This window comes from Salmo trutta, chromosome 31, assembly GCF_901001165.1.
Source record: "Salmo trutta chromosome 31, fSalTru1.1, whole genome shotgun sequence".
Taxonomy (NCBI): Eukaryota; Metazoa; Chordata; class Actinopteri; order Salmoniformes; family Salmonidae; genus Salmo; species Salmo trutta.
This window is the reverse complement of record NC_042987.1, coordinates 3435907-3456449: the sequence shown is the minus strand read 5'-3', so window position 1 is coordinate 3456449 and position 20543 is coordinate 3435907. Positions and strand designations below refer to the sequence as shown.

Genomic DNA, 20543 nt, shown 5'->3' with positions numbered 1-20543 from the left:
AGCCTGTAGCATCAGGCTTTTCGGTAAGGTCCTTTATCCACGCTGCAGCATTTTCAATCAGTTCCATCTCTCCTTGTTTGTAGTATTGGATCAGCTTCTCCAATGACCTAGGACCTGAGAATTGCAGCAGAGCTTTGTCTATGCCCACATCTGGAAAGTATTTTGAGTTCATCTGATATCATTTGCCTTTCTTCCTTTATCTTTTATTCTGTACTCTTTGATTGACCCATGTTTTCTTTGTTCTGATCTCTGGTAGAGGGTGTTAGAGTAATTTCCTTTGGTGTGAGCAAGCAGTCGTTGGTCTCTGTTGAGCATGTCTTGTCTAGGGCACTTAGACAGGTTCCTTCAGTGAAGCCCTAAAGAAGACACAAAAACAAAAGGACAAGTCCAAATCAGATTCAGAATACAAATCAGAATGAAATATCCTGTTTAGGGCAGCAGCCGGATTGTGTGCAAACACATATTAAGAAACAGGAGAGGGCATTGATCTCAAGATCATTAAGCACTTAACCGTGATTGCTCCTGTAATTCGGTTTGGATAAGAGCGTCTGCTAAACGTTGGCTACATATTATTCGAAGTAGCCTACAGCAGTAACCCTCTTAACCTCAACCTGTTTTCTTATATCCAAACTTCCATCCAAGCAAGCGAAAGTTATATCATGTGATGTGATGCCTGCCCATTCCAGATAAACCTTGTGTAATGCAATGTATAGCCACGGGGTGGCACCATAATACCCAAAACTCGCAAACTGGAAGGATTCGCATTATGAATGGGCAGCTTGCTGTCACTGTCCTTCCGGTAGAGATTTGGCAGGACTATATTCAGGTATTTACCTGCTACGTTTCTTTGCAGTTTTCTCAATTGTATTTATGCACTCTTATGGAAACAATATGTGATTTCAGCGTTTCAAGTAGCTATTATCATTGTCTAATAGCGATGTAATAACGTAGTTAGCTAACATGCCTAGTTTACTAACGTTAGCTAGCAGGCTGGTTTGCTAACGCTAACTAACTAACGTTAGCTAGCTAACCATCATCCACATTATTTTAAAAACGCTGACTGCAGTGCATAGAACGATGCACGACTTTAGGCTGGGCTCTTTAATGACTAGTCTGATACGCGTGCCATTGTGTTTGTTCTCTATTGTTTCTGCATGGGATTACCTCTATAGCTAGCCTACTACCAAAGACGTTTATAAGCACCCCAAGATAGACCAGAGCCTGTCGTTTCCCATGGGAGCAGATGAATCATAGTAGTGGGCTGAACAAACAAGGAGGTGGGCGGAGCCAAGCGTGAACTAGTGAGATCCTATTGGCTCGTTCTATCACTTTGCATATATCCGTTAGGGAACGCCTCACTTGTGAAATGCGTGAAAACTTAATTCAACCTTACACTCCTTCTAAACAACGCAATAAAAAAATAACTAAACTTTGGCAAAGTGCCAAGTCTATAAAACATAGTGCACTGTGTTGGTAACATATTTGTAGTTTTGGGAAAAATATTGAGGAGATGTTTCATCGGTGAGAATTTGCAGAATATCGGCCAGTTTTACCTAGTTCTATCCTCTTCCAATACCCGCGACCGGACTGCCTCCCACTACCATATTCGGTGGTTAGAAAACGGTCTGAACAATACTTCATCTTTACCGGACTGCCTCCCACTACCATATTCGGTGGTTAGAAAACGGTCTGAACGATGCTTCATCTTTATAGCCCCTGTGACGCGTCTCGGTTACCCCCTTTGTCTGTGCTTGCACTCCTAAACAACGCAATTTTTTTGAAACTTTGGAAAGTGGTAAAGTCTACATATCGCAGCCCACTCTACTTCCGCCCGTCACCGTATTTGGTATTGAGTGGAAACGCTTCACATTTAATACATCTGGTAAATATCTGTCTCTTTGTTCTGTGTTACCACTGTTCTCCTGAGACAAACCATGCCGTTGATCTACGTACGTGCGTGCGTACACGTGTGATTTTTGGAGTAGCAGCGGGGTTGCCAGGTCAGCAATAATTTATGACGCGTGACAACTCAACCCGCACACAAGGCTTGAAAACTAGCACCCCATTTTTACGCAGCAGGTCGAGTTGGCACGTTTCCAATAGGTGTCTCTATAATGACAATCTATGTAAATACAACTGGTAAAATTTCTCTAACTTTAAATTGTTCTCTGCTTATCTCCCTTTCTTATTGGTTTACACAATTATTTAATATGAACTATAGAAGTGAAAAACCGAAAAGTCCCAACATTTTGCTATTTGTCTTTTATTTAATACAAAATGTAAATTAATGTGTGGCTGCAGGCAGCCTGATGTCCCAGTCATCCATCCCTGTTGAGCAAGATGGAAAGGAAAGAGTGACAGGAGATCCATCACGAGTCCAGTACATCAAGAGTTGTATTCTACTATTAATCAATCAATCACAACTATTATCATTTTATTTGACCTTTACCGCAAGTCAGTTTTAAAAAAATCGTATTTTCAATGACGTCCTAGGAACAGAACGACAGATTTTTACCTTGTCAGAGCTGGGATTCGATCTTGCAACCTTTCGGTTACTAGTCCAACGCTCTAACCACTAGGCTACCCTGCCACCCCTGGCTATTTAATAGTCAGTAAGTGAGTTAATTGGCTCCTCTCTGTCCTCACCTCCGCTGTGCTCCGCACGCCGCTCTCTCTCCTCTGACTTCAACTTTCTAGCCAATGTTAGTTAGCTAGCTTGCTACAAACAGGGCTCAAGACTAACCTTTTTCATCACCGTCCCAGAATTGTCCTGAAGTGCAATTTAAATAGTCCCAAACTGAAGATGAACTTCCCAAATTCAAAGAAGTGTTTTTTTTTATATACCAACATGGGTCTACTCTAGAACATATAGGTCATTCATAGTGATTTAAAAGGCTAATAAGAGTAGCCTACTACTAAAATAAATAAATGGAATTGTCAACTGAGCCAGAAATTCACTTAAAATTGCCTCTAAAATGGCCAACAACAATATTTACATATGTTGTGCATAAATATACATAAGAGGTCGACCGATTATGATTTTTCAACGCCGACACCGATTATTGGAGGACCAAAAAAGCAGATTTGTTTATTTATTTGTAATAATGACAATTACAACAATACTGAATGAACACTTATTTTAACTTAATATAATACATCAATAAAATCAATTTAGCCTCAAATAAATAATGAAACATTCAGTTTGGTTTAAATAATGCAAAACGAAGTGTTGGAGAAGAAAGTAAAAGTGCAATATGTGCCATGTAAAAAAGCTAAGGTTTAAGTTCCTTGCTCAGAACATGGGAACATATGAAAGCTGGTGGTTCCTTTTAACATGAGTCTTCAATATTCCCAGGTAAATTTTAGGTTGTAGTTATTATAGGAATTATAGGACTATTTCTCTCTATACCATTTGTATTTCATATACCTTTGACTATTGGATGTTCTTATAGGCACTTTAGTATTGCCAGTGTAACAGTATAGCTTCCGTCCCTCTCCTCGCTCCTACCTGGGCTCGAACCAGGAACACATCGACAACAGCCACCCTCGAAGCAGCGTTACCCATGTAGAGGAAGGGGAAAAACTACTCCAAGTCTCAGAGCAAGTGACGTTTGAAACACAATTAGCGTGCACCCCGCTAACTAGCTAGCCATTTCACATCGGTTATACCAGCCTCATCTTGGGAGTTGATAGGCTTGAAGGGGTGGGTATAATTTGTGGAACGTTCCAACAGGAATCTGTTCCAAAAAACGTAAAGTAAAAGGTTGCCAACCTCAACTCACCACGTAGCTTATTCTTAATGTTTGTCCATAGGCAACCAGAGTGAGAACAGACATTTTTCGGAATAAACATGATGAGTGAAAAACGCAATGAAATAGACCACTCACTACCTGGTATCTTATTCTGCCGCTATACAACTTTGTATGCGTTGTTTTTTGGAAACCTTGTTATTTACGAAGTTTTTGGAATAGATTCCTGTTGGAACGTTACACAAATTATACCCACCCGGCTTGAAGTCATAAACAGCGCAATGCTTGAAGCACAGTGAAGGGCTGCTGGCAAAACGCACGAAAGTGCTGTTTTGAATGAATGCTTACGAGCCTGCTGGTGCCTACCACCGCTGTCAGACTCCTCTATCAAATCATAGACTTAATTATAATATAATAAACACACAGAAATACAAGCCTTAGGTCATTAATATGGTCGAATCCGGAAACTATCATCTCGAAAACAAAAGTTTTTCCTTTCAGTGAAATACGGAACCGTTCCATATTTTATCTAACGGGTGGCATCCCTAAGTCTAAATATTCCTGTTACATTGCACAACCTTCAATGTTATGTCATAATTACGTAAAATTCTGGCAAATTAGTTCGCAACGAGCCAGGCGGCCCAAACTGTTGCATATACCCTGACTCTGCGTGCAATGAACGCTAGAGATGTGACACAATTTCATGTTAGCAGGCAATATTAACTAAATATGCAGGTTTAAAAATATATACTTGTGTATTGATTTTAAAGAAAGGCATTGATGTTTATGGTTAGGTACATTGGTGCAACGACAGTGCTTTTTTCGCAAATGCGCTTGTTAAATCAACACCCGTTTGTCAAAGTAGGCTGTGATTCAAGGATAAATTAACAGGCACCGCATCGATTATATGCAACGCAGGACACGTTAGATAAACTAGCAATATCATCAACCATGTCTAGTGATTATGTTAAGATTGATCGTTTTTTATAAGATAAGTTTAATGCTAGCTAGCAACTTACCTTGGCTTCTTGCTGCCCTCACGTAATAGGTAGTCAGCCTGCCATGCAGGCTCCTCGTGGAGTGCAATGTAAGGCAGGTGGTTAGAGCGTTGGACTAGTAACTGAAGGTTGCAAAAACGAATCCCCCCGAACAAGGCAGTTAACCCCCGTTCCTAGGCCGTCATTGAAAATAAGAATGTGTTCTTAATCTGACTTGCCTAGTTAAATAAAGGTGTAAAAAAAAAAAAAAAAAACGATTACCGATTGTTATGAAAACTTGAAATCGGCCCGAATTAATCGGCCTTTCCGATTAATCGGTTGACCTCTAATACATAAATAATTAGCCTACATGTAAAAGTGTAGCCTAGGTTATTTAAGCAATAAGGCCAGAGGGGGTATATGTATATGGCCAATATACGACGGCTAAGGCTGTTCTTACGCACGACGCAACACAGAGTACCTGGACACAGCCCTTAGCCGCGGTATATTGGCCATATACAGTGCCTTCGGAAAGTATTCAGATCCCTTGATTTTTCCCCACATTTTGTTACGTTACAGCCTTATTCTAAAATGGTTTAAATTAAATTAAATCCTCAGTAATCTACACACAATACCTACACACAATACCGCATACGGATCTGGGGACCCATGCCAAATCTTTTCAGTCTCCTGAGAGGGAAAATGTTTTTGTTGTGCCCTCTTTACGACTGTCTTGGTGTGTTTGGACCATGTTAGTTTGTTGGTGATGTGGACACCAAGGTACTTGAAACTCTTGACCCGCTCCACTACAGCCCTGTTGTTGTTAATGGGGGCCTGTTTGGCCCTCCCTTTCCTGCAGTCCACAATCAGCTTCTTTGTCTTGCTCACATTGAGGGAGTGGTTGTTGTCCTGGCACCACACTGCCAGATCTTTGAGCTCCTCCCTATAGGCTGCCTCATCATTTTCATTGATCAGGCCTACCACCGTTGTGTCGTCAGCAAACTTAATGATGGTGTTTGAGTCATGCTTGGCCACACAGTCGTAGGTGAACAGTGAGTACAGGAGGGGACTAAGCACGCACCCTTGACGGGCCCCTGTGTTGAGGATCAGCGTGACAGATGTGTTGTTGCTTACCCTTACCACTTGGGGCGGCCCCTCAGGAAGTCCAGGATCCAGTTGCAGAGGCAGATATTTAGTCCCAGGGTCCTTAGCTTAGTGATGAGCTTTGTGGGCACTATGGTGTTGAATGCTGAGCTGTAGTCAATGAACAGCATTCTCACATAGGTGTTCCTTTTGTCCAGGTGGGAAAGGGCAGTGTGGAGTGCGATTTGAGATTGCGTCATCTGTGGATCTTTTGGGGCGGTATGCGAATTGGAGTGGGTCTAGGGTTTCCGGGATGATGGTGTTGATGGGAGCCATGACCAGCCTTTCAAAGCACTTCATGGCTACCGACGTGAGTGCTACAGGGCGGTAATCATTTAGGCAGGTTACCTTCGCTTTCTTTGGCACAGAGATTATGGTGGTCTGCTTGAAACATGTAGGTATTATACACCCGGTCAGGAAGAAGTTGAATATGTCAGTGAAGACACTTGCCAGTTGGTCTGCGCATGCTTTAAGGACACGTCCTGGTAATCCGTCTGGCCCTGGGGCTTTGTAAATGTTGACCTGTTTAAAGGTCTTACTCACATCGGCTACAGAGACCGTGATCACACAGTCGACCGGAACAGCTGGTGCTCTCATGCTTGCTTGCGTTGAAGCGAGCATTAAAGGCATTTAGCTTGTCTGGTAGTCTCGCGTCACTGGGCAACTTGTGGCTGGGTTTCCCTTTGTAGTCCGTAATAGTTTGCAAGCCCTGCCACATCCGACTAGCATCAGAGCCTTTGTAGTAGGATTCAATCTTAGTCCTGTATTGACGCTTTGCCTGTTTAATGTTTCGTCTGATGGCACAGCGGGATTTCTTATAAGCGTACGGATTAGTGTCCTGCTCCTTGAAAGTGGTATATTTACATCACAGCCCATCTGTTTATCTGGCTGTTTGTTTTGATATGCAAATGCTGGCTACCAATTTATCTTGCCATTACAGTCTGTTCTGATTATTTTGAAGGAAACCTAATGCTGTATTTTCAAGAATGATGGGGTCATGAAAAACCCAGCTCCTTGGTTGTAGAGGAGAAGTAGTGCATCGTGGGTGATTCCCGGACAAGACAGGGAGGCGATGGAGGAAGATGAGCGGGGTAAGTTTGAGGGTGACATTCTCTTTTTAGTAAACAACTGTTGGTAACTTGACATTATGTTGCTCCTAGTGTACTGCTGTTATTAGCCTATGTATTTATTTCGCTTTACTGCTATGTTGAAGGGTCAATTACAGTTGAAGTCGGAAGTTTACATACACCTTAGCCAAATACGTTTAAACTCAGATTTTCACAATTCCTGACATTTAATCCTAGTAAAAATTCCCTGTCTTAGGTCAGTTAGGATCACCACTTTATTTTAAGAATGTGAAATGTCAGAATAATAGTAGGGAGAATGATTTATTTCAGCTTTTATTTCTTTCATCACATTCCCAGTGGGTCAGAAGTTTACATACACTCAATTTGTATTTGGTAGCGTAGCCTTCAAATTGTTTAACTTTGGTCAAACATTTTGGGTAGCCTTCCACAATAAGTTGGGTGAATTTTGGCCCATTCGTCCTGACAGAGCTGGTGTAACTGAGTCAGGTTTGTAGGCCTCCTTGCTCGCACACGCTTTTTCAGTTCTGCCCACAAATGTTCTATCGGATTGAGGTCAGGGATTTGTGATGGCCACTCCAATACCTTGACTTTTTTGTCCTTAAGCCATTTTGCCACAACTTTGGAAGTATGCTTGGGGTCATTGTCCATTTGGAAGACCCATTTGCGATCAAGCTGTAACTTTCTGACTGATGTCTTGATGTTGCTTCAATATATCCACATAATTTTCCTCCCTCATGATGCCATCAATTTTGTGAAGTGCACCAGTCACTCCTGCTGCAAAGCACCCCCACAACATGATGCTGCCACCCCCGTGCTTCACGGTTGGGATGGTGTTCTTCGGCTTGCAAGCCTCCCCCTTTTTCCTCCAAACATAATGATGGTCATTATAGCCAAACAGTTCTATTTTTGTTTCACTGGACCAGAGGACATTTCTCCAAAAATTACAATCTTTGTCCCCATGTGCAGTTGCAAACCGTAGTCTGGCTTTTTTATGGCGGTTTTGGAGCAGTGACTTCTTCCTTGCTGAGCGGCCTTTCAGGTTATGTCAATATAGGACTAATTTTACTGTGGATATAGATTCTTTTGTACCTGTTTCCTCCAGCATCTTCACAAGGTCCTTTGCTGTTGTTCTGGGATTGATTTGCAATTTTCGCACCAAAGTACGTTCATCTCTAGGAGACAGAATGCATCTCCTTCCTGAGCGGTATGACGGCTGCGTGGTGCCATGGTGTTTACAGTTGCGTATTATTGTTTGTACAACTGAACGTGGTACCTTCAGGCGTTTGGAAATTGATCCCAAGGATGAACCAGACTTGTGGAGGTCTACCATTTTTTTCTGAGGTCTTGGCTGATTTCTTTAGATTTTCCCGTGATGTCAAGCAAAGAGGCACTGAGTTTGAAGGTAGGCCTAGAAATACATCCACAGGTACACCTCCAATTGACTCAAATGATGTCAGAAGCTTCTAAAGCCATGACATCATTTTCTGGAATTTTCCAAGCCGTTTAAAGGCACAGTCAACTTGGTGTTTGTAAACTTCTGACCCACTGGAATTGTGATACAGTGAATTATTAGTGAAATAATCTGTTTGTAAATAATTGTTGGAAAAATTACTTGTGTCATGCACAAAGTAGATGTCCTAACCGACTTGCCAAAACTATAGTTTGTTAACTTCTTATGGATCCCTTCGTGCGCCAATCCCTTTAGCAGGATCGATTTGACAACACCCAGTGAAATTGCAGTGCACCAAATTCAAAAACAGAAATACTCATAATAAGAATTCATAAAGCATACAAGTGTTATACATCGGTTTAAAGATTAACTTCTTGTTAATCCAGCTGCAGTGTCAGATTTTAAAAAGGCTTTACGGCGAAAGCAGACCATGCGATTATCTGAGGACAGCGCCCAGCATACCAACACATGAAAATCAGATTTCAACCAGGCAGGTGCTACACAAAAGTCAGAAATAACGATATAATTCATGCCTTACCTTTGAAGATCTTCTTCTGTTGGCACTCCAAGATGCCCCATAAACATCACAAATGGTCCTTTTGTTCGATAAATAGCTTTTTTATATCCCCAAAATGTCAATTTATTTGGCGCGTTTGATTCAGAAAAACACCGGTTCCAACTCGCCCAACATGCCTACAAAGTATCTAATAAGTTACTTGTAAACTTTGTCCAAACATTTCAAACAACTTTCCTAATCCAACTTTAGGTGTTTTAAAACGTAAATAATCAATAAAATTTAAGACGGAATATACTGTGTTCAATAGCGGATAAAATGAAAGTGGAGCGAGTTCCAGGTCGTGCGCCCCAAACAAAAAAGTACACTTGGCTTGACTCTCAGAAAGTAAAGGGCTACTTCTTCATTTCTCAAAGGAAAAACATCAACCAATTTCTAAAGACTGTTGTCATCTAGTGGAAGCCATAGGAACTGCAAGCATATTTCTAGTAAAAAGGGATTGCCATAGAAAACTAATTGAGAAACAGATTGAGCTCTAATTTTGTTTTCCCTGGATGGATTGTGCTCAGGATTTTGCCTGCTAAATCAGTTCTGCTATACTCACATATATTATTCAAACAGTTTTAGAAACTTCAGAGTGTTTTTTATCCAAATCTACTAATAATATGCATATCCTAGCTTCTGGACCAGAGTTGCAGGCAGTTTATTTTGGGCACGCTTTTCATCCGGATGTGAAAATACTGTCCCCAAGCCCAAAGAGGTTTTAACAAGAAATTTGTGGAGTGGTTGAAAAACGCAATTTAATGACTCCAACCGAAGTGTATGTAAACTTCCCACTTCAACTGTATATGTTGCAGGAAATTACATTTTATAAAATAGAATTGAATATCCCTTCTAGTGTTGATAACATGCTCCTCCATCTCCATCACTGTTTTAGCTGTAGAATACAAGGGTCTGTTTGAGGACCCTGCCTTCATCTGTGAGGACTCCTCCCTGTTCTCAGACTACTCCACCCCTATCGCCAGGTTCCAGGATGACATCACATGGCTCCGGCCACAGGTGAGACCCGGGCCTACAACTTATCCAATCAGAATTGGCCTTAGGTCACTCATAATATAATATACAGTGCCTTCTGAAAGTTTTCAGACCCCTTGATTTATTTATTTTTTTGCTATTTTACAGCCTTATTCTGTTTTTTTCCCCTCATCAATATACACACAATACCCCATATATTTACTGATTTATAAAAAAAAATGGAATCACATTTACATAAGTATTCTGACCCTTTACTCAGTACTTTGTTGAAGCACCTTTGGCAATGATTACAGCATCGACTTTTCTTGGGTATGACACAACAAGCTTGGCACACCTGTATTTGGGGAGTTTCTTCCATTCTTCTCTGCAGATCTTCTCAAGCTCAGTCAGGTTGGATGGGGAGCATTGCTGCACAGCTATTTTCAGATCTCTCCAGAGATGTTTGATCGGGTTCAAGTCCAGGCGCTGGCTGGGCCACTCAAGGACATTCAGAGACTTGTCCCGAAGCCACTCCTGCGTTGTCTTGGCTGTGTGCTTAGGGTCGTTGTCCTATTGGAAGGCGAACATTCGCCCCAGTCTGAGGTCCTGAGTGCTCTGGAGCAAGGATCTCTCTGTACTTTGCTCAGTTCATCTTTGCCTCAATCCCGACTAGTCACCCAGTCCCTGCCCCTGAAAAACATCCCCACAGCATGATGCTGCCACCACCATGCTTCACCGTAGGGATGGTGCCAGGTTTCCTCCAGACGTGACACTTGGCATTCAGGCCAAAGAGTTCAATCTTGGTTTTATCAGACCAGAGAATCTTGTTTCTCATGGTCTGAGAGTCTATAGGTGCCTATTGGCAAACTCCAAGTGGGCTGTCATGTGCCTTTTACTGAGGACTGGCTTCTGTCTGGCCACTCTACCATAAAGACCTGATTGATGGAGTGCTGTAGAGATGGTTGTCTTTCTGGAAGGTTCTCCCATCTCCACAGTGGAACTCTAGAGCTCTGTCAGAGTGACCATCACGTTCTTGGTCACTTCCCTGACCAAGACCCTTCTCCCCTGATTGCTCAGTTTGGCTGGGCGGCCAGCTCTAGGAAGAGTCTTGGTGGTTCCAAACTTCTTCCATTTAAGAATGATGGAGGCCACTGTGTTCTTGGGGGCCTTCAATGCTGCAGACATTTTTTTAGTACACTTCCCCAGATCTGTGCCTCAAAAGAATCCTGTCTTGGAGCTCTACGGACAATTCCTTCGACATCATGGCTTGGTTTTTGCTCTGACAAGCACTGTCAACTGTGGGACTTTTATATAGACAGGTGTGTGCCTTTCCAAATCATGTCCAATCAATTGAATTTACCACAGGTGGACTCCAATCAAGTTGTAGAAACATCTCAAGAATGATCAATGGAAACAGGATGCACCTGAGCTCAAAGTCTCATAGCAAAGGGGCTGAATACTTATCTAAATAAGGTATTTCTGTTTTTTATTTGTAATAAATTTGCCAAAATTTATAAAAACCTTTTGTTCACTATGTCGTTAGTGAAAAGGGTTCTGAGTACTTTCCCGAAGACACTGTATATGCGATTTATATTCTGTGTTCCTTCCAATACATGTTATTTTTTCCTCAACACCTTGTGAACATTTGCTCACATAATGGAAGCAAGCATGTCCAATCTGCTCACAATGATTCTGTGTGTCTGTTAATGGTGACATATTTCTCTCTCTGTCCCTCCAGGAGATCTGCCCGTCTCCTGCACTCTTCCCTGACAACACCAATGACGGCCATGCAAAGCAAGGCCTCCTGGGAGACTGTTGGTTCCTCTGTGCCTGCACAATCTTACTGAAGTACCAGCATTTGATGAACAAGGTAAAGCTCCACAAATTTGTAATGTATATGTTACTGACCGGCTCGATTCGATCTTATGTAGCAAAATTTGAAATGGTGTTTTTAACATTGGATAAAAGTAGAGACTCAGAGCTAGAACATTGTATATCATACACTACAGTTGAGGAACAATGGGAAAGTAGTTCTGCTTTGAAAGTTGATAAACTTGTAACCCCACTTTTGAGAAAATGGCCCTTGAATGTTTTGGTACCTACTGGAGAGCTCTTTTTGTCTGCACCCAATCAGCATCGTTCACACCCTTTTAAGCTTTAGCCCCACATATGAGGCTATGTACTAAACAACCAAAGATTTCAAAACTAAAGGCTGGTTTATACTATGGGTGTGTTCGTACATTTTATCTGGAGTGCCAGAGTGTGCTCTGGGTGTTCGTAAATTCAGAGCGTTTCGCTCACGGAGTGTCCAGAACGCTCTGGCCGAGGAGTAGGGTTGATCTGAACGTTCTGTCCTAACAACAGCAGTCAACAGCTAATGTTGGCTAGCTTGCTAGCTACTTCCAGACACAAATGAGCAAATAGCTCACTCTGACCATTTTACTCGCACTAGCAGAGCTGGTTAGGCTGCTTTCATGTTATCTAGAATGTTGGTGAATGCAACTGTGCTGCTGGCAACAATTTAATTACGCTTTTTTGCTGAGGTTTACTGACACCGGCCATATTCAACGGGTGTTGAGCGTTTGTAAATTCGTCAGTTATTCTGCGCTCTGGTACAGTCAGGCACAGTCAGATGAGGGTGCTCTGAAATCGGAGTAGATAGCCAGAGCGAATTTACCAGCTACATCTATCGACGGTTGTTGCAGTGACATCATACAAATTCTATTGGAATAGTTACTTGCATAGCGGAGTCTTTTGTTTAGTCATGTAGCTAGCTAGCTAAACAGTGAACCATAATCCCAACTCATAACGTTACTTCCCTGCATGAATCTGCAGGTAGCTAACCAGGTTCAATATAAGCTAGCTAACATTAGGCTATATATCTAGCAATGCAAATGGCTCTGAGATACGAATAACATTACTACACAGATCATACACGTAATGTTAGCTAACTAGCCAACCTGCTAACATTAGCTAGCTAGCTAACACTACACTTTAACTTGAAATTAAAACAACTTTCTGACAAAATTTGAAACGTGTAATATCTGAAAATGTAGCTAGCTAGACTCTCTTACCCGTATACATGGATGGACTCTTCTCCCTCTCTGTCACGGATGCCATGGTTGCCCTTAGCTTGAAGATGTAATCCGGAGCCTGCTGTGTTCTCTTTTTGACTCCGTCTGCTTATTTGCAATCAAACGGCTGTATTTTCTCCATCTTCTTAGCTATCATACTCCAATTCCACAGATTTCAAAACTTGGTCATCCAGAAAGTGGAGAACAACACTTATGCAGTTCTACAACATGATATCTTCCAAAAAAGCTGTGTTAGAAAGGATTACCTACACATACTGACCAGCTCATTTTATAGACAGAAGCACGCTACATGGCAGACCAATCCAAACTCATCTCTTGGCATGTCCAGCCCACTCATTATCTCAGCCAATCATGGCTAGCGGGAAATTTCCTGTCTCTTTCCATGGCTAAACCAACTAGGCTCGTAATTGAACCATTTTTTTTGTATTTACAGATTGCATACAAGTTTGTTATTAAGGCACATGAAAGTTCACATGTTTCAGAAGGCATTTCTGCCAAAAAACACATTTTGATAAAAATAAAAAAAGGTTACGTTCAAATGGCGCTCCTGTGAAGTAGCGACATACGTCTAGTTTCCTGAAACGAGTCACATATGTTATTGCATTGAAGTATTTTGTTGCTTTTTGGTTTTGCTGTGAACAGTAAAACTACAACTGTAGGTTACTACCACAAATTCAAGTCTTACAGCAAATACACTATGCTTCTGCCACTGACCTAGTCCATTAAGTACTTGGTGACTTTTATCAATACCAAAATACTGTGAAAAACTCAGTGCCCTGTACCCTTTCTGTCCCCCAGGTGATACCCCCTGCCCAGCCCCAGTGGGGGGAGAGGGGGTACCGGGGCTCCTTCCTCTTCCGTCTCTGGCAGCATGGCTGCTGGACAGAGGTAACCGTTGACGACCGGCTGCCCTGCCTCAGCGGCAAGCTCTGCTTCTCGCGCTGCCAATCCCCCACTGCTTTTTGGGTTGCTCTGCTGGAGAAGGCCTACGCCAAGTGAGTGACAGTTGGAAGTGACCTCAAAAAAATTACTAACAGCATTTCTGCATCTAGTCATTAATATTGGGTCTCCAAATATTTGATTCCAATCACATACCATTCCATACCATTCCATACCATACAATACTGTAGTTCTGTTTTGTGACATTCTCTGATACACCCATGTTGTCTCCTGTCCCTACTCCTCCCCCAGGCTGCAGGGGTCATATGAGCGCCTATGGGCGGGGCAGGTCTCTGAGGCCCTGGTAGACCTGACAGGGGGGCTGGCGGAGCGCTGGAGCCTGGGGGATTGTGGGACAGAGGAGGACCAGGGTCGGGAGTCATCTGACAGTGACTGGGTCAGGAGGAGGAGGCTGGATCTGGACCTGCTGCATGCGGTCAGAGAGGGCTGTTCAGTCAGCTGCTCTGTACACAGTGCCCCCGGAGGTGAGGAGGAAAAATGACTGGTCTGAGAATAGTCTGCTGTTTTAGCATTTTAAACACAAAAATAGCACTGGGCTGTGCAGACCATTGTTCTCCAATGGAAAAGGAATGCAGTTTTCTAAGAATCTTACTGAAAGCCTTCCATTGAAATCTTGTGACTGACCTTTCAAAGTAAGGTACTGGCACACCCCCAAGTCTGCTAATAGGCCAGTAGCTAAAATATTGTTTAGGGCTATATTTACCCTAACTGCCCCCTTACACCCTAGGTGCCAGTGAGTTGGGGCAGTTCCATGCCCTGAGTGTGATGGAGTGGGTGGACGTGAGGACGGTGGAACGGGGAGGAGTACGTCTAATCAGGATCAGAAACCCCTGGGGAAGGCGCTGCTGGGAGGGAGCATGGAGAGAGAGGTAGGGTGTGTGTGTGTTAGAGCTGTACTACCCGAGCCCGCACAGCTGAGGTCCCAGCGGTAGTGTTCTCCCCTCTCCCACCAGACACCCCCTCCCCTTCTGCTTTTCTGCCTGTGTCTGCGCCGTTGCTGTGACTTCTGTTGCGCAGACAGCTTCTCCCTCTCTCGTTTGCAGCAGAATTTAGTGGGAAATGTGTAGCTAGAATCCTTTACCGATTTAAAGTCGCTGGAAGGGTCTGAAAAAACTCACTAGATATAATTACAAAGGCTCTAAGTTGGCAACACTGCAGAACTACAAGCAGAGCAGAGCCATGCACACAGCGTATGCTGCGCAGGGAGCGAGGAACAGACAGACGAACAGCTAATTGGGTACTAATTATGTTATTTTGGGCAGGGCTGGGCCTTAAATTTGGCAGAAGCAATCGGCCTGGGTAGAGCCTGAACACCACTGGCATGAGTAGGGCTTAAAATTCATGCCCGTCCAGGGCTCGCCCGTGTGTGTGTGTGTGTTCTTTTGTGTCATTTTGAGCCTGGATCCATCTATAATTATTTTCTTAAGAACCTCTGTCTCAGTAATAAACTGGCCACTCTCACCTGGCAGTGGAGAAGGCTGGAACTCTCTGGACTCGGCCTGTACTCTGAACTTGCTGGGCCGGGCCCAGGAGGCAGAGTTCTGGGTGGACGAGACTGAATTCCTGTTGCAGTTTGATGATGTCACAGTGGGGTATCCTATCAATGAGGAGGGACACCTGCAGAGCATCTATTCTGGTATACTCATTCAATACTTCCTCATTTATACAAGCATTAGACAAAGTTTAATAGTTTTGAATGTATGAGAACATCTAACGATCTTTGGTTTGGGGTTGAACTATCACTTCATAAAAGGAAAGCTAAGCAAAGCCAGTGTTGTTGTGATTGTGTGATTCACAGCCCCTATCTGTCCAATAGGAGAGCTGCTGACTCACAGCCACCAGACGGGCGATCGCTGGGTCAAAGGTCACTCAGCAGGTGGTTGCCGTAACAACAGTAGCTTTGGCAGCAACCCTCAGTTCTGGCTGCGGGTGTTTGAGAGGGGAGAGGTGCTGGTGTCTCTGCTACAGCACAGAAGGTATAGCAGGAACACAGGACATCACTACACACAGTCACCAGAAGAGGGCAGCAGCACCACACAACACCAGCACTACCAGGCCATCGCTTTGCACATGTGGAAGGTTGGTACTGCACTGTAGCCTTGTAGCTGATAAATGTTAAAATAAGAGTGTGTGTGTGTGTGTGTGTGTGTGTGTGCGCATGCAATGCATACATATGTCTGTCTGTCAATCCCCAGGTAGAGAAGAAGTGTTTGAACCTGTCTGGGACTCTGAACAGCCCTCCCTGTGCCTCCACACACTGCCACGCCTACGAGCGTGAGGTGGTGCTACACACACACCTGGACCCTGGCTTCCACCTGCTCATCCCCAGTACCTTCCTCCAGGGGGGTGAGGGGAGCTTCCTGCTCAGGGTCTTCTCCTCTTCCCCCACCTCACTCAGGTCAGTGGGACTAACATTTACATTTTAGTCATTTAGCAGAAGACTGTGACCATAAAGAGATGGGTCAAATGGGGAGCCAGGACCAAATACGGATAGGATGAATCAAAATGTATCAAAAGTTTTGCTTTTCATACATCAAAAGTGGTTTATATATCATGCCATTTGTTTTGTAGATCATGTTATCTTACAAGTCTAGGAAACTGGATCTATATGTTCCCCCATCCTCCTGCAGTGCTGTGAAGACCCCGGGGCCCTCTTTGCCATTGGTAACAGAGGGGGAGTGGGAGACAAACTACTTACGGGGCGCATGGGTCACAGGGTCATCGGCCGGGGGGAGCAGGAACTTCCCATCTCACTGGCAGAATCCCAGGTTCCCGGTCACCATGGGTGACAACTTAGCGGGGTCAACAGGGGTCAATGTTAGGGTCACCCTCCACCAGAACTGCCCTGACACTGACCTCCAGGCCATCGGCTTTCACCTGTACAAGGTGAGCTGAGTTGTATTCATTAGGGAATACTCTAGCAAAAAGTTTTGCAATGAAAAAAACAAAATGAGTTTATTATTGAAGAAGTCCAAGTAGTCCCTCCTTGTTTTAGTCCATTTTCTTCTGTTTGGTGCCTAATAAAATATGACCCTGGTTTATTAACAGTATGTGGTTAGCCTATCTAAAAGATATCCTTAATGTAGAATCTATGGTTTAGCCTGTTGATATGCTGTTTTAATCCTCCTTAAAAATGTGTCTATATGAAGATGATTATGTTGTGACTAGTTACATGTGAACCTCTCTGTGTATCCAGGCTCCAGAGGGACAGGAGCAGGCCGTGTCGACAGTACCCAGGGAGGAGGAACCGGTGGCCAGCTGCATTCCTCACTGCTACACCCAGGCTGTCAGTCTGGCCTGCTGCCTTCCTCCAGGGGCCTATGTCATAGTGCCCTCCACCTACCAGCCTGACTCCCCAGGCCAGTTCACCCTCACTGTGGCTCGCAAAATACACAGGTAGACCTGGTTCTCTTCCACACCCAACCCTCTTAATACCTTCTCCTAGGCCCTATGCCCTTGTGATTGTGTTCATTTTTTCTTTTTATTTTGGGGATAATATGATGGTGTGTTGTACTTGTGTTTCAGGAGAGTGGTGAAGAGTCAGGAAAGTCTGGGGAGAGCCATTCAAGAGGTGAGTGAGTGTGGGGCTATGTGTACAAGACCTATACTTTGCAACAAACACACTTCCTAAACCAATTTAGTGTACCATAGTGCACAAACACTTTTCAACTGTGTTGAATGGCAGTATTTAATCAATGTCTGTTAGTGGTGCGCGGGTCAGTTGTGTGTTCCCCGCACCCGCCCGCAATTGCGATGTGATAAAGTCAACATCTGAGGCCCGCACCCGACCCTAACCCGCTAATATAAAAAATGCGCTGTAAGCTATATTCAGAGACCCTAACCCGCTAATATAGAAAATGCGCTGTAAGCTACATTCAGAGACCCTAACCCGCTAATGTAGAAAATGAGCTGTAGGCTACATTCAGAGACCCTAACCCGCTAATATAAAAAATGCGCTGTAAGCTACATTCAGAGACCCTAACCCGCTAATATACAAAATGCGCTGTAAGCTACATTCAGAGACCCTAACCCGCTAATATAAAAAATGCGCTGTAGGCTACATTCAGAGACCCTAACCCGCTAATATAGAAAATGCGCTGTAGGCTATATTCAGAGACCCTGACCCGCTAATATAGAAAATGCGCTGTAGGCTACATTCAGAGACCCTAACCCGCTAATATAGAAAATGTGCTGTAGGCTACATTCAGAGACCCTAACCCGCTAATATAGAAAATGCGCTGTAGGCTACATTCAGAGACCCTAACCCGCTAATATAGAAAATGCGCTGTAGGCTACATTCAGAGACCCTAACCCGCTACATAGAAAATGCGCTGTAGGCTACATTCAGAGACGGCGGAACGATGTTTTGACAGGGGGTGCAGGATTTATTTTGCCTGATTTGAAATGTTTCTGTTTTTAATTTACTACATTTCGGTAGGCTATTTGTTATTCAACTATAACTAGATACATGCAGCTTCTCTTCTGTAATTATATGTTGCCCTAGAAGAGTAAATAAACCCATTGCTCACCAGAATAATCTATAGAATCTAAAGTTCTCTGTCATCTCTGCTTCTTTCGCAGAGCAAAATGTCCAAATGACATCAGTTTGACCGGTTGTAGGGAAATGGAAATCTATGAAAACAACCCAACATGTTTCTGATGAGATTTCAGTTCGAGTTGGGTGCATATTTTATGTGGTTGAAATAGTATCAGATTTAATGATGCAGATAAAGATAGATATCATCTGTAGAGGTGGTAACTGCGCATTCTCTCAAGATGCTGAAAGAAAGTAATCATATTTCTCCACTCCTGTTCCCCAGTCCAAATTTTGTTGCAAGAAATGCTTAGTTCTGCAGGAGTTAATAGTGAGGCTATGTGAGAGGTTCTAGACCTACAGTCAGTGCCCAGTCAGTTTCCATTTAACCCATCTGAACAGGAGGCTATAGTTCCCTTGACGTGCCGTAGGCCTATATGAAGTCCCCATCTTGTGACTGCGCTTCACAATCATCTCACATCACACTGCTATCATCCTCTTTTACCACGTCACCAAGTCTTTCCCAAACATACCCTTCTTTTTATTTTCAACTCTCCATTTTGCAGATTTTCTCTTATTGAATTAAACTCAGACGTTTCCTTTTTGCGCGTTCCCAAAGGCATTTGGCGATTGGCGTGTTGGCTATTTTGCGAGTGTGCAGTTCGGCTCTAAAGCTTATTATAACATACTAATACCAGATAACCTCCAATAATTAAAGAAAAACCTCAATCTAGCCTGTAGATATAAATTGCACAAAAATGATACATTTATGGATTTTATAAGGTCTCTCTCTCTCTGGCGACAGGTCTCTCACATATCTGTGATGCGTAGTTAGCTCTGGGAGCTGTACTGCCGCTCTGCTGACGTGGGCTCACATCACTTCGGCCCTTGGCCACAGATGAAAGGAGCGGGTCTCCCCCCTCCTCCCCATGCCGAACACTGTGTGTGTTTGTGTGCGCACGCACAGCCTGGGCTCAGGGCCTTTATCCCCAGCCTGGCGAGGCTCAGGGAGCCGATCGGCATCTCTTCTTTCTGTCTCTCTCTCTCTCCCTTTCTCTCTCTCCCGGCTGCGATTAGCACATCACAGGTTGTCGTTGGGCCAGGCGCTAATGGGAGCTGACGGGGCTGGCCGGTGTAAACAAACAGCCGCCATTGAAGAGGCCCGCTCACTATGCTCACTCGCTGGCCCGTCGGCCTGGGACAAAGGGCCCACTCATGGAGCTCCTTGCTGGGGCAGAGAGGGCAGAAGCAAGGGGTCGGACCTCACCACACTGCAGTGCACCCACCCAGCCTCAGACCCAAACCCCAGGGCTGCCTGTGACTGAACTTTGCCTTCATCCATGCCCCCAGAGTAGGTAGAAATTTCCCCTAACCATTGATATTTTGTCATCCCCTTAATGTTTGAGTTTAGGATTATGGGTATGGTGAATGTGATTATAAATATGTGGCTAAGGACAGCTTTAACATCAAGCCCTTGCCCTCCGACCAAAAACAGAGTAGCCCCCTCACCCCACAACCCCCACACCTGAGACTCTCCTGCAGCCCCCGTCCCTATCACCCTTAGAACTGGACCTGACCCGGACTGCTGTTTGAAGTGGCTGCATGATGAACAGATGAGGCTGAAGGGGAAGTACAGGGGGCGATATGGGGCGAGGCGGCACTACTTAGGCAACAGATTCTTTGGAAGAAGCCGCCAGTGTTTTGGCTCTGCACGCAGTGGCTGAAAAGGCAGGGTGTGTGTGTGTTTGTTTGTGTTTGTGTGTCGCTGGTGGGGTAACTTGGGTACCACTGCCACTCCAACTTTTGACTGATGACAATGGTTTTATTATCTGAGATTATTACTGTGTTATTGTACTTTTGTTTTCAGTGTGTTTGTGTGTTTAATTATACAGAAGATGCAGGTGCTGATGGAACTATAATAAAGTTGTTTCCTGCAAACCACACTTCAGCTGTGACCATCATGATTGAATTATTTTGTGTTATCTAATGATGATTTTTGGACCATATCAAAATACCACA

General features: G+C 43.8%; 1 protein-coding gene across 1 annotated transcript; it reads left to right on the top strand.

Moving 5' to 3' along the window:
- Positions 1-727: 727 nt before the first annotated feature.
- capn10 (calpain 10) lies at positions 728-20467 on the top strand. Its single transcript, XM_029724889.1, has 14 exons — positions 728-826; positions 6831-6960; positions 9859-9980; positions 11674-11805; positions 13829-14025; positions 14222-14454; positions 14718-14859; positions 15460-15626; positions 15807-16069; positions 16186-16388; positions 16621-16876; positions 17187-17386; positions 17516-17561; positions 19330-20467. The coding sequence occupies exons 2-14, from the start codon at positions 6942-6944 to the stop codon at positions 19357-19359; spliced, it is 2010 nt and encodes a 669-aa protein (XP_029580749.1). The 5' UTR covers positions 728-826; positions 6831-6941; the 3' UTR covers positions 19360-20467.
- The last annotated feature ends 76 nt before the right edge of the window (positions 20468-20543 follow it).

Coding starts and splice junctions, on each gene's coding strand:
- capn10 (XM_029724889.1), top strand. Junction 16,070..16,185: donor TCGCTTTGCACATGTGGAAG/GTTGGTACTGCA, acceptor GTCAATCCCCAG/GTAGAGAAGAAGTGTTTGAA. Junction 16,877..17,186: donor TCGGCTTTCACCTGTACAAG/GTGAGCTGAGTT, acceptor CTGTGTATCCAG/GCTCCAGAGGGACAGGAGCA.